Source organism: Microtus ochrogaster, chromosome 16 (genome assembly GCF_000317375.1).
Source record: "Microtus ochrogaster isolate Prairie Vole_2 chromosome 16, MicOch1.0, whole genome shotgun sequence".
Taxonomy (NCBI): domain Eukaryota; kingdom Metazoa; phylum Chordata; class Mammalia; order Rodentia; family Cricetidae; genus Microtus; species Microtus ochrogaster.
In genome coordinates, this window is record NC_022018.1 from 10,462,252 (window position 1) to 10,480,029 (window position 17,778).

Here is a 17,778-nt window from a genome sequence, read left to right on the forward strand (position 1 = left end):
TTCCGCGATGGAAGGCGGCCCCGAGCCCCAGCAAGTGTGCCAACTCAGCTGAGTCTGCTGTGCAGGGACCAAATTAGGAAAGCCTCGGATACCAAGGAACTTGGGAAGGCACAGAGTGTTTCCTTACTTACGAAGGAAAGTTCCCTGTACTACTAGTGTAGCATGCTTCCCAAGCGTCAGGGAAGAGAAAACCAAGAAAATGCAGAGGGCAGCCATGAAGCCCTCAGCCAGCCTGAGGGCTAGGGCCACAGATATACTGCTGGCTGAATGGCTGACCGTGGGGGTGGGGATATCACACAAGCTCCCCGTGCCTCCTAACCTGCCGTGGTGCTATGATGTGGTTGTCAGGCCTCAGGCTGTTCAGAAACAGGGGCAGGGAGGGAGGACCTTCCCTATGTGGCCCTGGCAAGCTCACCTGGATGCTCTGAGTGAGGGCATTTCAAGACAGTACCATAGTGGGGTGAGGGAGGAGACACTGGGAACTCCTCATCTAGGTGTATTTGATAAGAAAGAGGACCTCATGCCACAGTCTGAGCTGGTGGCAGAGACAACAGCCTTCAGGAGGCCATGGGAGGACCTGACGTCCCCAGCAGGAAAAGCTGGCAAGGGAACTTAGTAGAAATAGTGTTGGGCGGCTGAGAACAGTCAGATTAAAACAGCATTTTCAGATTGTGGATCAAAGGTTGTAGAATAGAACACTTAGGAAGAAAAAAAAGGGAATATATCATAAGATAATAGAGTGGAAAATATTCTGATATAGTATCACCTATGCAAGGGGTGAGTGAGGTGTGGTTGAGGTGTACCCTCAACCTCAGATCTGGTTGGCGACGTGAACCTGAACAGCTGACTGGTCAGTTTTGGCCGGTGCAATCACGCTTTTCTAAGAACAGCCAGGCCCACAGACAAAAGGCAGGCAGGACTAGCATCTCCTTTGGATTCCGTTGATGCCACTTGCAAATTTTCCAGCATGATGATGCGTGATTAATATATACATATATACACATATATGTGTAGTAATTGTGGCATGTGTGTATATTACATGGAATCGCTGGTCTTCATCTTTGACACTCAGCAAGCACACACCACGTCCTCCCAGCAGCCCTCTGAGGGTGACACTGCTGTCCCCATTTTACAGAAGAGGGAACTGAGGCCCACAAGATAACCTCAAAGGAATGGAGTCCAAGCAACGCGCTCAGCTTTGCTGTCACCCCATGGTGCTCTGTCTCTGTGACGAGAACTGACCTGGGGGTTGGGCTGGTTCGGAGCCTGGCTGGGTCCTAGCCCTTCAGAGCCTAATTCTAAGGCTCTCCGTGTGGCACACCTGCTTTAGACGAAGAGGGACAGTGTGCTTAGTAAAAGGTTTTGTTTTCCTTTGGTTTTCATTTTAGCCATGACAGCACCCTCCCTATTTGCTAGCTAAAGCGCCCGTGTCTATTAATACCATGTGTAATTACTGTATTGTACATTAACTTACTTGGAATTAATACTATTTTTCCTTTATAATACTGCAGTGAATCCACATGCAGAAGGGCTGCTTTGTGGGTGGCAACAGAACTCAAAATAGTGTTGGCCCTGTAGGGAACATGGTACATTCAGGAGTCCTGTTCTTTGCACCACAGTGTTGCTCTGCTCCTTCAGGTTTGGAGGGGTTTCTTTTCTTTTTTTCTTTTTCTTTTCTTTTCTTTCTTTCTTTCCTTTTTTTTCTTTTTCACATGGCTCCTCATAGCTGGGTCCAAACTGGGGACATGGCCCATTCATTTCTCCATGGCCTCTGTCTCAGACAATCCCGCCACACTCCAGGGAGAAAGATTTTACCTGCGCACTCTCCACAGCTGTGGCCAACAGTCAGAGCTACCCAACTCCTCCTGGGCAAACCAGCTTAAGTCAGGATATCAGTAGGGTTGGGCGTGGCTGGAAGCCAGCAGGAGCATGCTCTGGCCTCCACTGGATTGCTTTCATGATTCTCTAGCTGGATGGGATACCTGAGCTTGGGGCATAGTTGTAGTCTGTCTGTCTGTCTGTCTGTCTGTCTGTCTGTCTGTCTGTCTGTCTGTCTGTCCATCCATTGTCTGTCGGAAGTGGTGTGTGAGTGGGAGGGAGATGTTGAAGGAAGCGGCCCTGGGAGTCAATATTCTGGATAAAACATAGACATATTGCTATGCATTACATATGGCAGGTTAGGGACACGTGGGAAAGAATTGGTGGAGACACATGAGAATGGACACAGCCTTAGCCCCAGCCCTACACCACAGCCAGCCTCACTGTTATGTGTGCCGCAAAGTATCCATAAATTCCCCCTCATGTGCCTTCTCCCTGTGTCCCGTGTTGTGTGTGAGGATGTGTGTTCACATGGCCCATGCCAGTTGGTCCTTTTCCAACTGGAACAGTCCCCCTGCTCCCAGGACAAAAACAGCCCAGGGCCTTTTTCCCCTGAATGTTCAAGCTCACTGGCTCCTGCTCAGGAAGGGAGGGAGTGAGCTCCAGACTAGCCTGTGTGGCAGCCTGCCTACTCTGCAGGGTTGGCCATGTTCAACAAGGCCCAGCCAGCCGTGGCTCCCCTCTGTCTGCTGAGCAGGCCCTGCCTGCAGGGACCACGTGAAGAGGAGCCACATGTGGCCTGTTTGGAGTTCATGTTCTCAGCACAGCAGGCTGTGGGAGCTGGCTCTCCCAGGCAGGGAGTCTGTCTGTCTGTTTGTCCGGAAGAGCTGGCACCTGCGACCTTGAACACTGGCTCCTACATACAGGGAGATACTTCCTCCTCAATAGTTGTAGGGCCTGGATAAGTCACGTTGCCTACAGTTCGAGTGTAGGGAACTGTTGTGTTTATACTTGGGGCTGACACTGCCCCAGGTTGGTTACTATCCTCCCTTTCCTGCTCAGGACCGCCAAGCCCACCCCAGTGACCACTACCTTTCCTTTTTGCAGCTAGAAGAGGCAGAACACTTTGCCACGGTGGTGATCAGCCTTGGAGAGGAAGCAGGAGAGTTCCTGCCTAAAGGCTACCTGGCCCTGGGTCTCACCTACAGTCTGCAGGCCACTGATGGTGAGTGTCAGGCCCCAGAGAATCTGCCTGAGGGTGGGATGTTTCCAAGGTGTCTCATAATACTAGTGAGCCCTTGGTACTCCCCACAGACAACAGCCCTCCTCTGGGATATATGCATGTATATACCCCACCAATACACCCTAACACACACATGGACACACATAGACACACACCCTACCCCCCACGCACATACACGCACACATACACACACTCTACGACACATCCACACACATCCTACCACACAAACATACACCCTACCCCCCACACGCATACACACACATATACACACCCTACTACACACACACACATCTACCATACCCACACACCCTACCACATACACACATACACCCTACCACACTCACACACATGTGTACACACACATACACACACACACCCTATCACACACACACCCTAACACACTCACACACACACCCTACCACACACACACATACACCCTACCATACACACACACACCCTAACACCCTCACGCACACACACCCTACCACACACACACATACACCCTACCACACTCACACACACGCGTACACACACATACACACACACCCTACCACACACACACACACCCTAACACACTCACACACCCTATCACACACACACCCTAACACACTCACACACCCTACCACACACACCCTATCACACACACACCCTAACACAAACCCACGCTATCACACCCCCCTATACACACACACACACACACACCCCTCCCTCAGTTCCAAGAGTTTCCACTCTCCCTCAGACAGACACCCACCAATGTGCCATTCCTCCTCACTGACCCATGTAGGCCCTGCCCAGGCCTCACTGCCCTCTGATATCCTGGTACTCTTATCTGCAGTGTCATCAGCCCTCCACCCCACCATGGCTTCTTTCCACTTCTCACAGACCTGCCTTTACCCTCAGCTCTGCAGCAGTCCTCTGGGGTCCTTGAAATCCCTCCTCAAGAATGTCACAGTATCAAGTACCTACAGGAGTGCCATAAGATTCCCATCCTTCCCGCCTCAGGCCTGGTGTTCTGTTTCTAGCCTTCCTAGTTCAGCCCAGTGCCTCCTCATTGAATAGAGAGACACCTGCTTTTGTGTCCTTGAAGTCTGGAAGGGAGGGAGCAATGACCCCCACCCAGACTTCACCCATGCCCCCTAGTGCCCGCCCCTATGTGTAGGTTCAAGGAACCCTTGAAGCCATATAGGACAGTCCGGTACTGAATGCCCTTCTACCCCTCATACCCAAGGTCATGGGACTTCAGGCACCACCATCCTTGCTTGGGCTAGGGAAGTGGCCACCAGTCCCTTAGTTATAGTCTGCTATTGCTGTCACAGCGGTCTTCAGTGCCTTGAACCCAGGTACTGGACCTTGAGGGTTGTAAACAGGACCCTGGTAGGCTTCTTCTGGCTAAGTTCCTGTGCCCTGGGGATGGACTGGAGAGATGCACTTCTTCTGTGACCCACACACAATCTGTTGTGTCTCCTGCAGCCACCCTGAAGTCCAAGCAAGATGAACTGCACCGCAAGGCGCTGCAGACACTTGAGCGGTGAGGAGACGCCTAATTTTTTGCTTCTTCGCATGCAGGGCGATAAAGTGGAGGGTCCCACAATGAAGTCCCACTCTCTGAAATGGATGTCTCTGTCTTCCCTCTCATGGATAAGGAAATCATAATGCCAGATGGCCACCCAGCAGGCAGGAGTAGGTTGTTGTTTTGGGTATCCTTGCCCTCAACGCTGGGCACTGGGGGCCTCTATGTTCAGCTCAGAGCTGCCAGGCCCAACCCTTGTTCCTGGGACTCCCATGCTTCTGCTGGTGTTCTGATACTGGACAGAAAACAGGAAATGCAGTCTGTACATCAGTGGTTCTCAGGCTGTGGGTCATGACCCCTTTGGGAGTCACATACAAGGTATCTTATGAATCAGATATTTACATTACAATTTATAACAGCATCAATTACAGTTATGAAGTAGCAATGAAATCATTTTATGGTTGGGGTCAGCACAACATGAGGAGCTGTAGTGAAGGGTTGCAGCATCAGGAAGGTTGAGAGCCACTGCTACGTGGTATCCTTCAGATAGCAGGGCCTCCAGAGTGATGTCGGTGCCCTCTAGCCTGACCACACCAGAGCTGCAGGAACTTCCCACCCACAACTTCAGAGATTTCCTGGAGTGGGGGGGGGGGGGGGAAGCCAATGCCTTGCTCAGACCCAGCCCATCTGAGCCTCCCTCCCCTGGCCTGACCCACTAAGCCCCATCCCCCACATTGAAGCGACAGAGGGATGTTACTAGGGAGGACCTGGCTAGGACTCCTTGTACCACTGGAGTGTGTGACACACCAGCTTCCCTCTGGGTCAGGCTGTTCCCCAACCAAAAAAGCAAGCTATTCCGGCCTTCAGTCTTGCCCACCTCTCCACCAGTGCTACGCGCCTGGGACTCCTTGCTCAGACTGGCAGTTGAGAGGCTCTGCCTCCTTCTTGGGGCAGTGTGAGTGTGCTTTGAGAGAGCCACAGTCAGGGTAACTGCTGTCCACGGAGAAACAGCCAGGGTGCCAGTCACAGATGTGACGCTATCTTTCCCCGACCCTGTCCTACCCTTCATCTGAGGTCTGTCACCTTGGAGATACCCTACCTCAGTTTGTCCCAGCCCTCCTTGAGCCACTGTTCTCTGCCGTGAGCTGCCTGTGGACCTGACTGAGCCATCAGCCGCCATCTGAGAGGGGCTGGTTGCCCCCAGCCCCCAGCACAAGGTTGGCGGGCTGCTCAGCTGACAGTAACTGACTCTTGGCTCCTCTCCCCTGCAGAGCCCAGGAACTGGCACCCGATGACCCCCAGATTATCTTCTATGTCTCCCTGCAGCTTGCCCTCGTCCGACAGGTGTGTTGTCACGGTTCCTAACCCTCAGATCTGTGGGGCTTCTGATCTCCCCTGTGGGACCGACTGTCTCTTGGTGCCCTTGTCTTTCATGTGAGCATCTGTGTGAGGAGTCTAGTGAGGATTCGGGCAATGTGGTTACCCCAGCCCACTTGTGATGGGCACACAGGAAGGGCTATTCAATGCCCTGACTTTCCTTAGAATATTGCAGTTTCCTGAGACATGGGTAAGTGACCACAGCATCATTTGCTCGTGTCCTGCCCCCTACCCTCAACTTGGGTAAAGTGTGATTGGCATGTGAAGCTATTTCTGGATGGGTTTCTGTGTGACCCCAAAGACACCACTGCTGGCTCCTGATCTTGGGGGGTTCAGTAGGGTAGCCATCTTTGCCCTACCAAGACCATCACCACCATGACCACTTATAGCTCTCCAGGTAGAACCACCTTTTCCTGATAGTGACCCATGAGGTAGAGACAGGGGATCCCAGCTATTATAACTGCCCTAAATCATGCCTTTCAGAATCTCCCCTGATCCCATGCATCCTGCATCCCTCAGGCTAGCACCCTGGGCGTTTTTGGTGGCCTTGACCCAGCACATGCTGACACTGGGGGACTATAGGTGGCCTGAGGCCCCAGGACAGCTTTCCTCTCCTGTTAAGCTCAAAACCACCTGCTGGGAGAAGCCTCGTAGGCGCTGTGTACAGCCAGACGTGGTGGCGCGCTCCTGCAGTCCTGACACATAGGAGGCTAAGGCAGAATTCTTGAGTTTGAGGTCGGCCTAGGCTACATAGTGAGTCAGTTTGGGATACACAACAGGACACTGTCTCAAGAAACTAAGCAACCGAGAAAAAGGACGTCCACGTTCATACGTGGACAAGTGAGGCAGTCCTGTTCATTTCCCTTGAAGGGTCAACATGACCTCATTTCACACTGTGGCCAGAAGTTCACTCTGCCCCAGCAAAGAGGCTCTGGCCCATTTGGAGATAGGACCTTGGGTACCTGGACCCCTGCCAGGAGGCTGGTCCCATTATCACACCTGACCTTAGAGCAGCCACGCTAGCTGTTTCCTCTGACCCAGGAGTAGTGGGACTCTGGCCTCTTGACTTCTCACTGAGTGGTAGCCCCACTACTGGAAGCTCCTTCTTGCCTCACACCGGGATTCTTAGCGGTAACTGTGCAGCCTGATTTGCCAGTCCAGGTCCTCCGTCTCCACCACCTCTGTCTCAGCTGTTTTCTATCCAGTGGTCCCGCTGTCTTTCCTCCTGCTTCCTGCTCCTCTGTTTATTTCCCTCACACCACCTCCTCCCCGTGACTCATTCATCACTCTGCCACCTCGGCCTTATAGCCGCCGCGATCCTGACCCCTAGGCCCTGGCCCATAGCCGCGATCCTGACCCCTGGGCCCTGGCCCGGGGCTGCTATCCTAGCGATAGGCCTGCTCTCTGTGTGCCGCTCCTCTTGGAAAATCACTCAGCCTCTAGGAACAGACAGAAAGTTACCTGAGACCACTCTATTTTTAGCTCTCTGTAAAGGAACCCGGTGCTTCCCTTGCCAGACACGTTGATGATAAGCCTTCGGTGATGCATTTTTTAATCTCTTCAGTTATTCATCCGTCTTTGATAAATAGCACCCATCTTCTGAAAACAGTGCTTGTGAGATCAATGGAGTCTGGCACTCAGTTTCCTTGGGGACATGATGTCTAGAAAGTTCCAGAGGGCCGAGGACCTTGAGTAGACTCTTAAGCTAGACCTGTTTGGGTCTCTGTGACCTTCCTTATGGGTCTTTCTGCCTAGAGCATAGCTGGCTGCTCTGAGCTATGATATTGGGGTGTTTGAACACCCCTCCCAGGGTAGTGGGGTCTGTTCTGGTGAGTCACTGGGCAGGGCCAGCTTCGGAGAGTCACATCCACTCAGTGGTAGCCCCACCAATCCTAGCTAGTGCTTCATGCTCTCCTTGACCTACGCACTTAGTGGCTAGAAGGAGACACTGTGACAGGCCTGGCACACTGAGAGTGCAAAGCCCCAAAGGGAACATGAGAGGCTGGGGTCTTAGGTCTGCTAAGGAGAAAGACAAAGGCCTGCACAGGTCAGTGACAGAGCGCAGATTGGCAAATGAGACACCCTGGGTTCGTCCCTGGACAGACCAGAGGACCCGGGTGTGGCCAGAGTGGCCAGAATGGATACAGCCGCCTCAAGCACATGCCCTCGGACTGGGGGGAGGAATTCTACAGTTCTGTTGTTGTGGGGTCTCCGGAGGACTCACTGGGAACACAGGCTTTGGGAAATGCACCGAGCCATCTTAAACCTAAGCCTTGGAGCTGCCACAGGAGCCTGGCCGCATCCTATTACAAAGGAAAAGCAGGCCAGAGAGGTGTTGCTACCTTGCCCTGGGTACCAGCAGAGCAGTGGAGGAGCTGAGGTACATACATTCCATCCTTCTCAGGAGTCAAAGCTTTTGACTCTGTGAGGATGTGGGTAGGAGGGGGTGTTTCTCCATCAGTGTTCTGGAAGGTGTTTACCACACTGCGGCACGCATGACAAGAGTTAACAGTAGAGCCCGGCCTTGCTGGGCTCATAGCTAGTGTGTTGTCCAAACAGGCCATCCTAACCCCCCTCCCTCCTGCCTGGTGCTGTGTCTCTCCCAATTCCCTCAGGTCACAGCCTCCACACACACAATGGGTAGGTAGCTAAGGGGAAGGCAGGGGAATGGGTGGGCATTTCGACAGAAGCAGAGCCTTGCGATGACAGTGCCATTTACTAGGCAGCAGGGAGAAGAAGCCTCATGCATTCTGGGCAACTGAGCCAAGTTGGAATGAATGCCAGAAGTCTGAGGATGGAGATTATGGGCTGGACATTACCGTCCTACACTCTGAACCTGCAGCTTAAGAAGAATTGGCCTACATCAGTAGTTCTCAACCTGTGGGTATTAGCTATCCTGCATATCAGATATTTTATGTTATGATTCATAACAATATCAAACTTAAACAGTTATGAAGTAGTAACAAAAATAATTTTATGGTGGGTGGGGGTATCACCACAATGTGAGGAACTGTATTAAAGGGTCACAGCATTAGGAAGGTTGAGAACCACCAGCCTATACTGAGCCCCTCACTCACCTAGAGTTAGCAGGCTGTGTGGGCTTAGCCTATGCCAACCAGTGCTGAAACGCCAGCCTCTCAGGCTGGAGATGCTTGAGCAGACAAAGGGTTAGAAGGTGTCCGAGCATGTCCAATTGTACATACCCTACCAGTTTAATCCATCTCAGGTAAGCCATATGCCTAACGTGTAGGATATAGAATTCTGAAAGGCAAGAGCTCCCAGGGACAAGAGACCCGGGTCTTTCAAATTCATAAATAAGGTATTGCTTTTTCTAACACCCAAATAGTCCTTCAAAGGGCATGCTCTTTAGATTTAGATAGCAAGTGGCAGGTGGGCTGGGAAGAGACCATCTTGCATGTCTTTGCTGGAGAAGGAGGAGGTAGTGGAGGGGATTCAGGGCCACCTAGCAGGTCACGCTGGACAGCTAAGGAGTTGCTGCGCATACTAGCACAGCCCAACCTCCTTTGAAGGAGTGTGTTCCCATTAGTGACAACCAGAATTTCTTTCACTCTTAAACACTTGTGGAAACTTCCCAGACTCTGCCAAGCCTCCCTAGGCTAGGCCATGTGAGGAGAGTCGGTTGTGCTTACTGGCCTGTGTGGCCGAGCCAAGGGCGTGTGGGGAGGCACTGGAGAACAGGACAGAGAGAGATGCATCCAGGGTGATCTCTTGTTCTCCCCTGAACCGTGCTTCCCCCCACCCACCTTCTTCAACAGAAGAGACCATCAGAGATTTCCCAGGTCCTGCTAGGAGCAAGGGTTTGGCAAGATAGCAGGGCCAGAGGTGTGTTGTCTTCCTTGCCAGTCTGCAGGACTCCCAGAGCAGTGGGGACCTGCCCTCCTCCACTCAGCACCAGGAAGGGAGGCAAACCTGAGCTGTGAACTCCGGGGCTCTATGTGACAGCGGTCTGCTGCACCTGAAGGGAAGGCTTTGCTTCACTCTAGAACCACCTGTGGCTTCTCATTGGCTTTCTTGGCCCTGTGTGAGCTGGCCTCATCTTCCTATCTAATCTTCTTATAGAACCACTCTCAATAATTATTGAGTTGAAAAACACCCAATACAAAAACCAAGCCTCCGTTCTAGCTAAGCCCCACACTGCTCTATCGGAGGACACTCCTTCCTTTCTGCCATTCATCCCTGCTGCCTCCCCGCCTTCGGTCCCCACCTTCCTAGAGCACTCCCTTTCCCTTACCTTTCTTGAGTGGGACTCTGACCCCTGTCAGCAAAACTCTGAGAAGGGGCTTCCACATGTGACAGGCAGCCTATGCCTGAGGCTTCCAACTCCTCCCATTCAAAATGCTTACCTTTGTCTCCCCAAATCCCTTGCCAGGCTGTCTGACAGGAAATGTTTTATTAATGCCCTTGCTTCCGCTGCTCCAGGCACACTTGGGCTGAGCTGAGCCGTGGCTGGAATCTGAGTCCTGGGGTAAGGTCCCTAAACTGGCGTTCTCTCCTGGCAGATCTCCAGTGCCATGGAGCATCTCCAGGAGGCCCTGACGGTGAGCAGGGATGATGCCAATGCCCTCCACTTGCTAGCGCTGCTCTTCTCTGCCCAGAAGCACTACCAGCACGCCCTGGATGTCATCAATATGGCCATCACCGAGTACCCCGAGAACTTCAAGTGAGTCTCCTGGGTTTACTGCTGGGTGAAGGGCTGTGCATAGTCGCCTGTGCACACCTCAGCTTGTCACATTGCAGTCAGCACACAGGGAATAAGTGTCCGTTGCTTAGACACTTCCCCGGTAGAGGGACAAGGTGGTGTAGGAATGGCAAGGGCTGTGGCAGTATGCACAGAGGGGCCTTGGTGGGGACCAGGGAGCCCATAGTGCTCCTGCCCTCAGGTAAGCCACTTGGTAAGGCATGTGACATGATCATGATCCTGACACAGCCAGCCGAGGATGAAATTCTAACACTAGCTAAAGAACAGAGGAACCTGCCCAACTGCATCCTTTCCTGGAAGCTGGGGAAACCGTGACCTTCCCCCTAGGTGGTCCTGACCCTTCATGTTTACCACACCAGTCACTTGCTGTGCCTCTTAGAGCAGGGTTCACACTGCAGTGGGAAGGCAGCAGCAGGGGGAACAGGATTAGATCTCCTTCCCCTCAGATCACAAAGGATCTACTGCCATCAACCCAGCACATCAAGGCTAATCAAGGCAAATGCCATTGTGGCTATGACGGGATCTAGGGGGAGGTCATGTTTTGATGACCTCGGAGCCTCTTCCTGTTTCTCCTTGCCAAGACCGCTGTCTGCAGTCTAAACTATCCCAGCCCGATTCCTGATCCTATCTGATCCTCCTCACGCATACCCCATTATCCTGCCCCAGTGGGTCCCGGCTGTTCATAGCCAGGTATAACTAAAGTGTGTGTCCACTTGGACAAGTCCATCCTTGTATTGAAGAATACGGTTTTGAACCTTGCTCCAGCCTTGGAGAAATAATTATTCATTTTATAAGACGCACCATTTAGGAATTTATAAAACACAAATTAATTGGGTGTGGACAACAGGAATCCCAAGTATAATGCAGCAGGACCGGTGGCAATGTTTTATTTTATCTTTAGATTTAAAAAATTACATTTATATGGGATGGTACACACATGCAATGGTGCACAGAGGGTATGCAATGGGGCATGTGCCGAGGTCAGAGGATAACTTGAGGTTATCAGTTCTCTCCTATCTTTTGAGTCCTGGGGACAGAACTCAGTCGGATCTTTAGGCTTGGCAGCAAGTGCCTTCACCCACTCAGTCAGCTTCCCAGTCTTATGATTTTTATATATAGTAAAAGTCCAGGGGAAAAAAAAGGCCTCTACTTTTTGCAGTGGTATCTTGCTTTTTCCAAGCTCCATCCTTACCTTCCCAGCAGGTCCTGACTCTCTGCTGCTGGCATGCGTACCAGCATGCGTGTTTTCTACATGCCTGCACATGTATCTGTATGTGCCTATGCACACATATGTGTTTACTCTAGCAGTTGCACGAAGTAGAAAAAGAAACTCTCAAAGAGAAAAGCTTAGAGCCCTTGGGTAAGGAGAGAAGGAACTTCCTGCCCACTGCCAGGGCTGAGTATTGAAGAGACAAGGTGCCAGGAGGGCCACAGTGCTAAATGTTTTAGCCCCAAGTCCATGAGATCTTCCATGGAAACCATAATGTGAAGCAGAGAGGAGCAGGGCAATGCCCTTCCGCTCCTGGGTCTCCCATTTTGCTCCTCAGCATCTCTTCATGGCCTCACATGTCCTTCTAGCCCTGTGCACTTCCCTGGCATGCTGTGGAAGGCTAGCGCCTTGGCTGAAAGTCTGACAGAACCCCAAGCAGTGGGAAGTGTACTAGGGTATAACGGGATCCATTCCTTTGGTTCCCTGAGCCACTCCAGTAAGATGCTTCCTCCCAGCATCTTACTTCCTTTCCATCTTCTTACTCTGGGGCTGCTTGGGCAGCCCCCTGGCTCCCTTGTGGTGTGAGTGAGCCCCACTGCTCTACCCAGCTGTGCCCTCTCTACCTTCCTTTCACCTCACCTAGGTGTGCCCTATTCCCCTGAGAGTCCTTACAATGGGATAGAGAGGTTTTGGCTTTGAGCTTGGTGCCAATTCAAGCTCACACCACATCTACCCCACCCCTTCAAGAGGAGCCCCATGGGTATACATGAATGAGAACTTTCTCTACTTGCAGGTAAGGAGATAGTTTTGAGCAGGTTCTTACATGGGCCGCAGAGGTGGTGGGGATGGGATATAGACTGTGCCGTTTGCCGCTGTGCAGCCTAACTGTGCCTGCTTCCTGGTGTTTCCTTCTACTCCCTCCTTCATGTTTGTGTGGAGCTGCCTAGAAAATAGTGTCTCTGCTTCTGCAGGCAGAGCCTTCAGGGGGCAGCCTATGCCATGGGATCTGCTCATCTCCAGAGACATCATGCTGCACTGAGGGATAGCAGGAGCTTTAGGGTGTGAGATCCTGCACATTCTTGGTTCTTGTCGCTACAGAGTGTTCTGCAGAGTAGCAGGAAATAAGTGTATTCTACCCCAAAGAGATTTCCCCCACTCAGCCTGCTCTGTTTGGGGGAGGGTCAGATGAGGTAAAGTCATTTTTCTTCATGAGTTTATCAGTTCTCAGACTTAGGAGCTCCGCTGTGATCTGATCTGGCCCTAGAAGGCTACAAAACTAACCAGAACAGGAATTTGTGGGATTCAGGCCATCAGAGTGTGAGAAAAATAAATTTTTCTTAAAGGAGAAGAAATTATACATATATATTCCTGGCTCTATTGAGAGACCCTATCCCTTTGCAAATAAGTCAATACTATTCCCCCAGATGAAACCTTGGAGTACAAAAACCCATGGATTAGCAGGAAATGTCACTGAGTCCATTACGGGCCAGGGATCACTGACAAATACCATTGCTCATCGAATGACTGTGTGCCCCTGCTTCTCCAGCTGCTCCCTGAGCTGGGAACAAGCCATGTGTGGCTCCAGCTGTTGCTAGCAGTTAGACAACCAGTCCAGTAAATACCACTCAGCAAAACAACCCAGACCGACCCCCCTTGGCCTGACCTCATTGTTCCTAGCAAAGTCTATTCTCCAGGGATACTTAGAGGACCATGGTATAGGTTGTCTCCCGTCAAGCACTGTGCAGTCATTATCCTGGTGGCCACACCTTCAAAGGCTTTTCCCTTCTGTAAAGTTACCAGTGCAGGGGATTCAAGAACTGTCCCCCAGGGAGGAAAGCCAGCAGGTCCTGTGTAGGGGTACCTGCTTCGGCACTGCCTGGGAGCAGTCTAAGCGAAGGAGGAAGCTGACAGGTGAGTGAACCCCCATCTTAATGAGTTTTATCCTAGTGCGAGAGCCAGTCAGGTGACTGCCCTTGTAAGTAACTTCTGACTCTTACCCATGCCAACCACATCAACTTGTGCCTCCTTAAAAGGAACATCTGCCCTGCCTCTTCTGCTTCTGAAGTGTACCGTGAGACACAGGCTAAAGAAGGTCATGGGCTGATGGACACCTATGTCTAAGGTCAGAGTGTGGAGGGAATGCCACAGTCTCATTGACACCTGGGACAGAAGGAAGGGGATGCGGCTGGGTTAAGTGGTGACACAGCTCGGGGGAGCAGGTCAAAAGCTTTCCGGAGAGGCCACCGCTCCTCCATGGGCATCAGGCACCGTCTAGGCATGCAGAGCAGAACCAAGCTTTTGTGGATCTCATTGCAGAGAGATTACTATTTCCCCATGGGCACCAGGCACCGTCTCGGTATGCAGAGCAGAACCCAATCTCGTGGAGTCCAGCTTCTGACTCAGATTAGGAAGCAGACTGGAGAGGACCTTTGGTTAGTGCAGCTCAGGTTCAAAAAGGCAGAAACGTGATGAGGCAGACACGATGCCTCGTCAGGGACAGCGTGAACCTGGTATGGTGGGAACCAGATACCCCAGCAGTTTCCTGAAATCCCACAGGCTTCCAACTAAGCCCAAAACACATGTGCCAGCTGGCCAGGGGGCCCAAGGCCAGGCGGGCCACAGGCTTCCTGTGGGGAATGTGAGAATTTGAAGCAGGCCTAGAGTTGTCTTTGCTGGTCCTTCCGTCTCATGAAAGAGGCAGCTGGGAAGCCTGACCAGGAGGGACAGGAATATGGGGTGGAGAGAATGGATCGCTGATGAGTATACTTCCTTGAAGCCATGAGCACTTTGGGGCGATGGTTTTAGGTAACACATTCCTTCAGCTTTAGTCAGGCTCTTGTAGTAAAGGTCACCATAGAAACCAAACAAAGCTCCTAGACTAATGATGGGAGCATTCCAATAACCGGGCTGTCAGTCATTTCCCCTGCCCAGCCCTGGCAGCCTGCCAGGCTGACTTTGAGGGCCCCGGGCATACCTAAGGTGACACAGGAGTAAATGTGTTCTCTTCCCTGCTCCACAGTGGGCAGGGCTGCCTACCTACCTCTTATCTCAGAGTAGGCATTCCTGAGAGCCCCTGCTGGCCCAGCCCCTAGGGAAGGTGTGCTGGCGTCCCAAAGGCACTTGCCAGGGTAGGAACAACATAGCCCTCTCCACAAGCTTCTTCTCGCCCCAGATAAACAAATGCACCACTGCAGCCATCTGCCCCAGGAAACCAGGGCTGTTTTGGAAAATGTTTGAGATGAAATAACTAGGTATCCGCTGGAGCCAGACTGTGGCTAGATCCAGTCGAGGCTAAAGTTGACCCTCCAGGGCATTTCTCTGAGCTACCTGGCCCCCTTCACCTATTTTTCAAGTTACATGTGACATGTTTCTGGAGGTGCAATCCACCACGCCGAAGGGATCCAGAGTCCTGGGACTCCTGTTAGCATTTCTGCCTTAAACCCAGTGTGTTTATTTGATTGTTCTTATTAAGGGCTTGTGGCACATCAAAAGGATGCTTAAAATACCAGCACTCATGGAGGGGGGTTGGAATCAAAGGTATTAACACAAACATAGTTTATCACTTTGCTGGGTTCATTAAACATGCTTGGCTGCCACAGTGCGTGGGGACAGCGGCCAGGACTCGCTGGCTATGTGGCCGAGGAAGTGCTAAGCCAGGCATAATCACTGGCACTGTAGGATCCTTCTCAAAGGTCAGCCCCTCCTTGGCTCAGCGTTTCCCCTCCTCCATCCCATGAGCACCTCTGTGGTCCTACTCTATGCGATTTGAGAGGACCCTGCCCGCAAGAGCAGGGCTGGCCTGTCTCTTTAATGGGAAGTCATCAGGTCTTTGAGGGTTAACTCACTGGACAAAGATGATAGATAGGAACTGAGGCTCTATCAGCCCAGAACCTACCCTTGTCCTGTCTAAGAGCTTCTCGGACAGCCTTCCTGAAATGGCAAGGCCCTGTGTTGTGTGCTTTATGTTCATGTCTGGCGAGATTATTATGTTCATGTCTGGCAAGATTATTAGGAATTTGTCTGGAGGTGGCCTGTGGCAGAAGGAAGTCGAGGTGGGGACATTGGACTGGTAGGATCAGCCAGCAGTTGGCACTGCACACAGATGGGAATAGCCAGTACAGGGCGCGGTGTGCCAGTTCTGCAGGCTGAGGTTCCTCACAGGTGGAGCAGGGGCCTTTGAAGGACAGGAGCTACTCCAGGAAGCTGGGACTTTGGGGCCACTCCTTTTTAAAGCTTCAGAATTAAATTCATTAAGAAGCGGAGGATCACCGTGGGCCTTCAAGGGTTAGGGAACAGGGGTCACAATAACCCTCCACACCAGGGGAAAAACCATTAGCTTTGGGATTAAGAATTACTAGAAAGGATCCCTTGAGTGTTAACGATTCATCTGGGGGAAAGTAATAAAACTAGGACTAGGGATGGCCCCGCCTCCTTTCAGGGAGGCCACTTCTGCTACAGTCCCTATAAAAATCACACCCTCCCAAGAGCGTGAGCATGTGTGATCAGTCCTTGCCCTCGCGACTTTCCCAGAGCAGTGGGTTCAGAGGATCCAGTGAGCCCTGCATGGCTTAGCCTGACCTGGCATCCCAGACCAGGTCTCAATGAGCCGGATAATTACAGGCTGACTGAGGACCAAGAGGATGGCCTGGTGCTGTGGGTAGGGAGTATAGCTCCTCCATCCTTGTGCCCATCCTGTCATCCTGCATGAGACAGGGGCCTCTGTGCCTACTCCAGCACCTTTATTCCTGCGTTTTGGCTCTCCTGGTTACCCTTCTGACCTCTCGGGCATTCAAATTCGCTGGTCCCCAGAGACTCCCTGTTCTTGAAGCAAAACTACCCCCACTGAAGACTGGATGCTGACTTTCCCCCCTGCTTTATTTGGGTTTGAGAGCTTCTCTGTGGCAGAGACTGTGGCCTCTCCTCTGTCTGCTACCCCAGTGGAGGGTGGATGGTGGGTGCAAGGCACTCATACACCTCAAGAGACCCTCAGACTGGCAGGACAGGGAACTCATACGGCAGAAGGGAGAGAAGGGGAGGACATATGGAGGATTTGGGCATCTCACAGCCCTGGTCCTGCTTAACTGTTTTGGTTTGACTTTCTGTTTGGTGGTGTTTTAGTAAAACGAGCTCTCACGTAGCCTAGACTAGCCTTGTCTACTGATCATCGTGCCTCTACCTCCTAAGTGCATGGACTATAGGCGTGCACCACCACACCCACCAGGATTTGACTTTATAACTCTTATATGAAGAAGTTGATGGAAAGATTAGATAATACATCAATCAAGATTAATTAGCCGTGAGGGGCAGTGTAGGGTCTAGAATCTACTCCATATTCCAGCAATAGCTAGATACCATGACATGCTAGAAACCCGTGGGACAGCACCATCTTTTTTTGGGTTGTTTGTTGATTTCTCTGTGTAACAGTCCTGGATCTCCTAGAACTCACTTTGTAGACCAGAATGGCCTCAAACTCATTGAGATTCACCTGCCTCTGCCTCCCGAGTGCTGGGATTAAAGGTGTGCGTCACCACCGCCCGGCTCCACTGTTCCTGTTCCCCTCCCAGCAACCCTAAGAGTGATAGAAACTGTTGCTGTTTCTACTTTACACACAGGGACATGGATGAGGCGCTGAATCCTGGTGTCTTACCTCAGGCTCCATGGCTAGAAGCAGAGATGCTAGAGCGTTCTGTGTCTGAGCTGGGGAAACCAGGGAAAACCCTTCACGTGGATGCCATGCTGTGTGCAGGCTCTGGCCTGAGGAGTCAGACTCTACAGAGTGCAGGCCACCTCACTCAGAGAATAGCCTGCTTTTTCACTCAATTATATGTTTTCTGTAAAAATAGAACTCTTCATTAAAACAGCGCAGCAGGCCCAGCTAGAATTACTAATTACTGTCCTTT

At 51.7% G+C, this 17,778-nt stretch overlaps 1 protein-coding gene across 3 annotated transcripts in view; it reads left to right on the top strand.

Moving 5' to 3' along the window:
• Positions 1 to 17,778, top strand: part of Ttc7a (tetratricopeptide repeat domain 7A) — a 104,480-nt gene that overhangs the window by 56,742 nt on the left and 29,960 nt on the right. For all 3 annotated transcript variants that reach the window (XM_005354709.3, XM_005354710.3, XM_026782943.1), the window contains 4 exons: positions 2,926 to 3,043; positions 4,532 to 4,589; positions 5,843 to 5,915; positions 10,469 to 10,629. In XM_005354709.3, the coding sequence (XP_005354766.1) occupies positions 2,926 to 3,043; positions 4,532 to 4,589; positions 5,843 to 5,915; positions 10,469 to 10,629 (410 nt within the window). The remainder of the gene's footprint in view (positions 1 to 2,925; positions 3,044 to 4,531; positions 4,590 to 5,842; positions 5,916 to 10,468; positions 10,630 to 17,778) is intronic.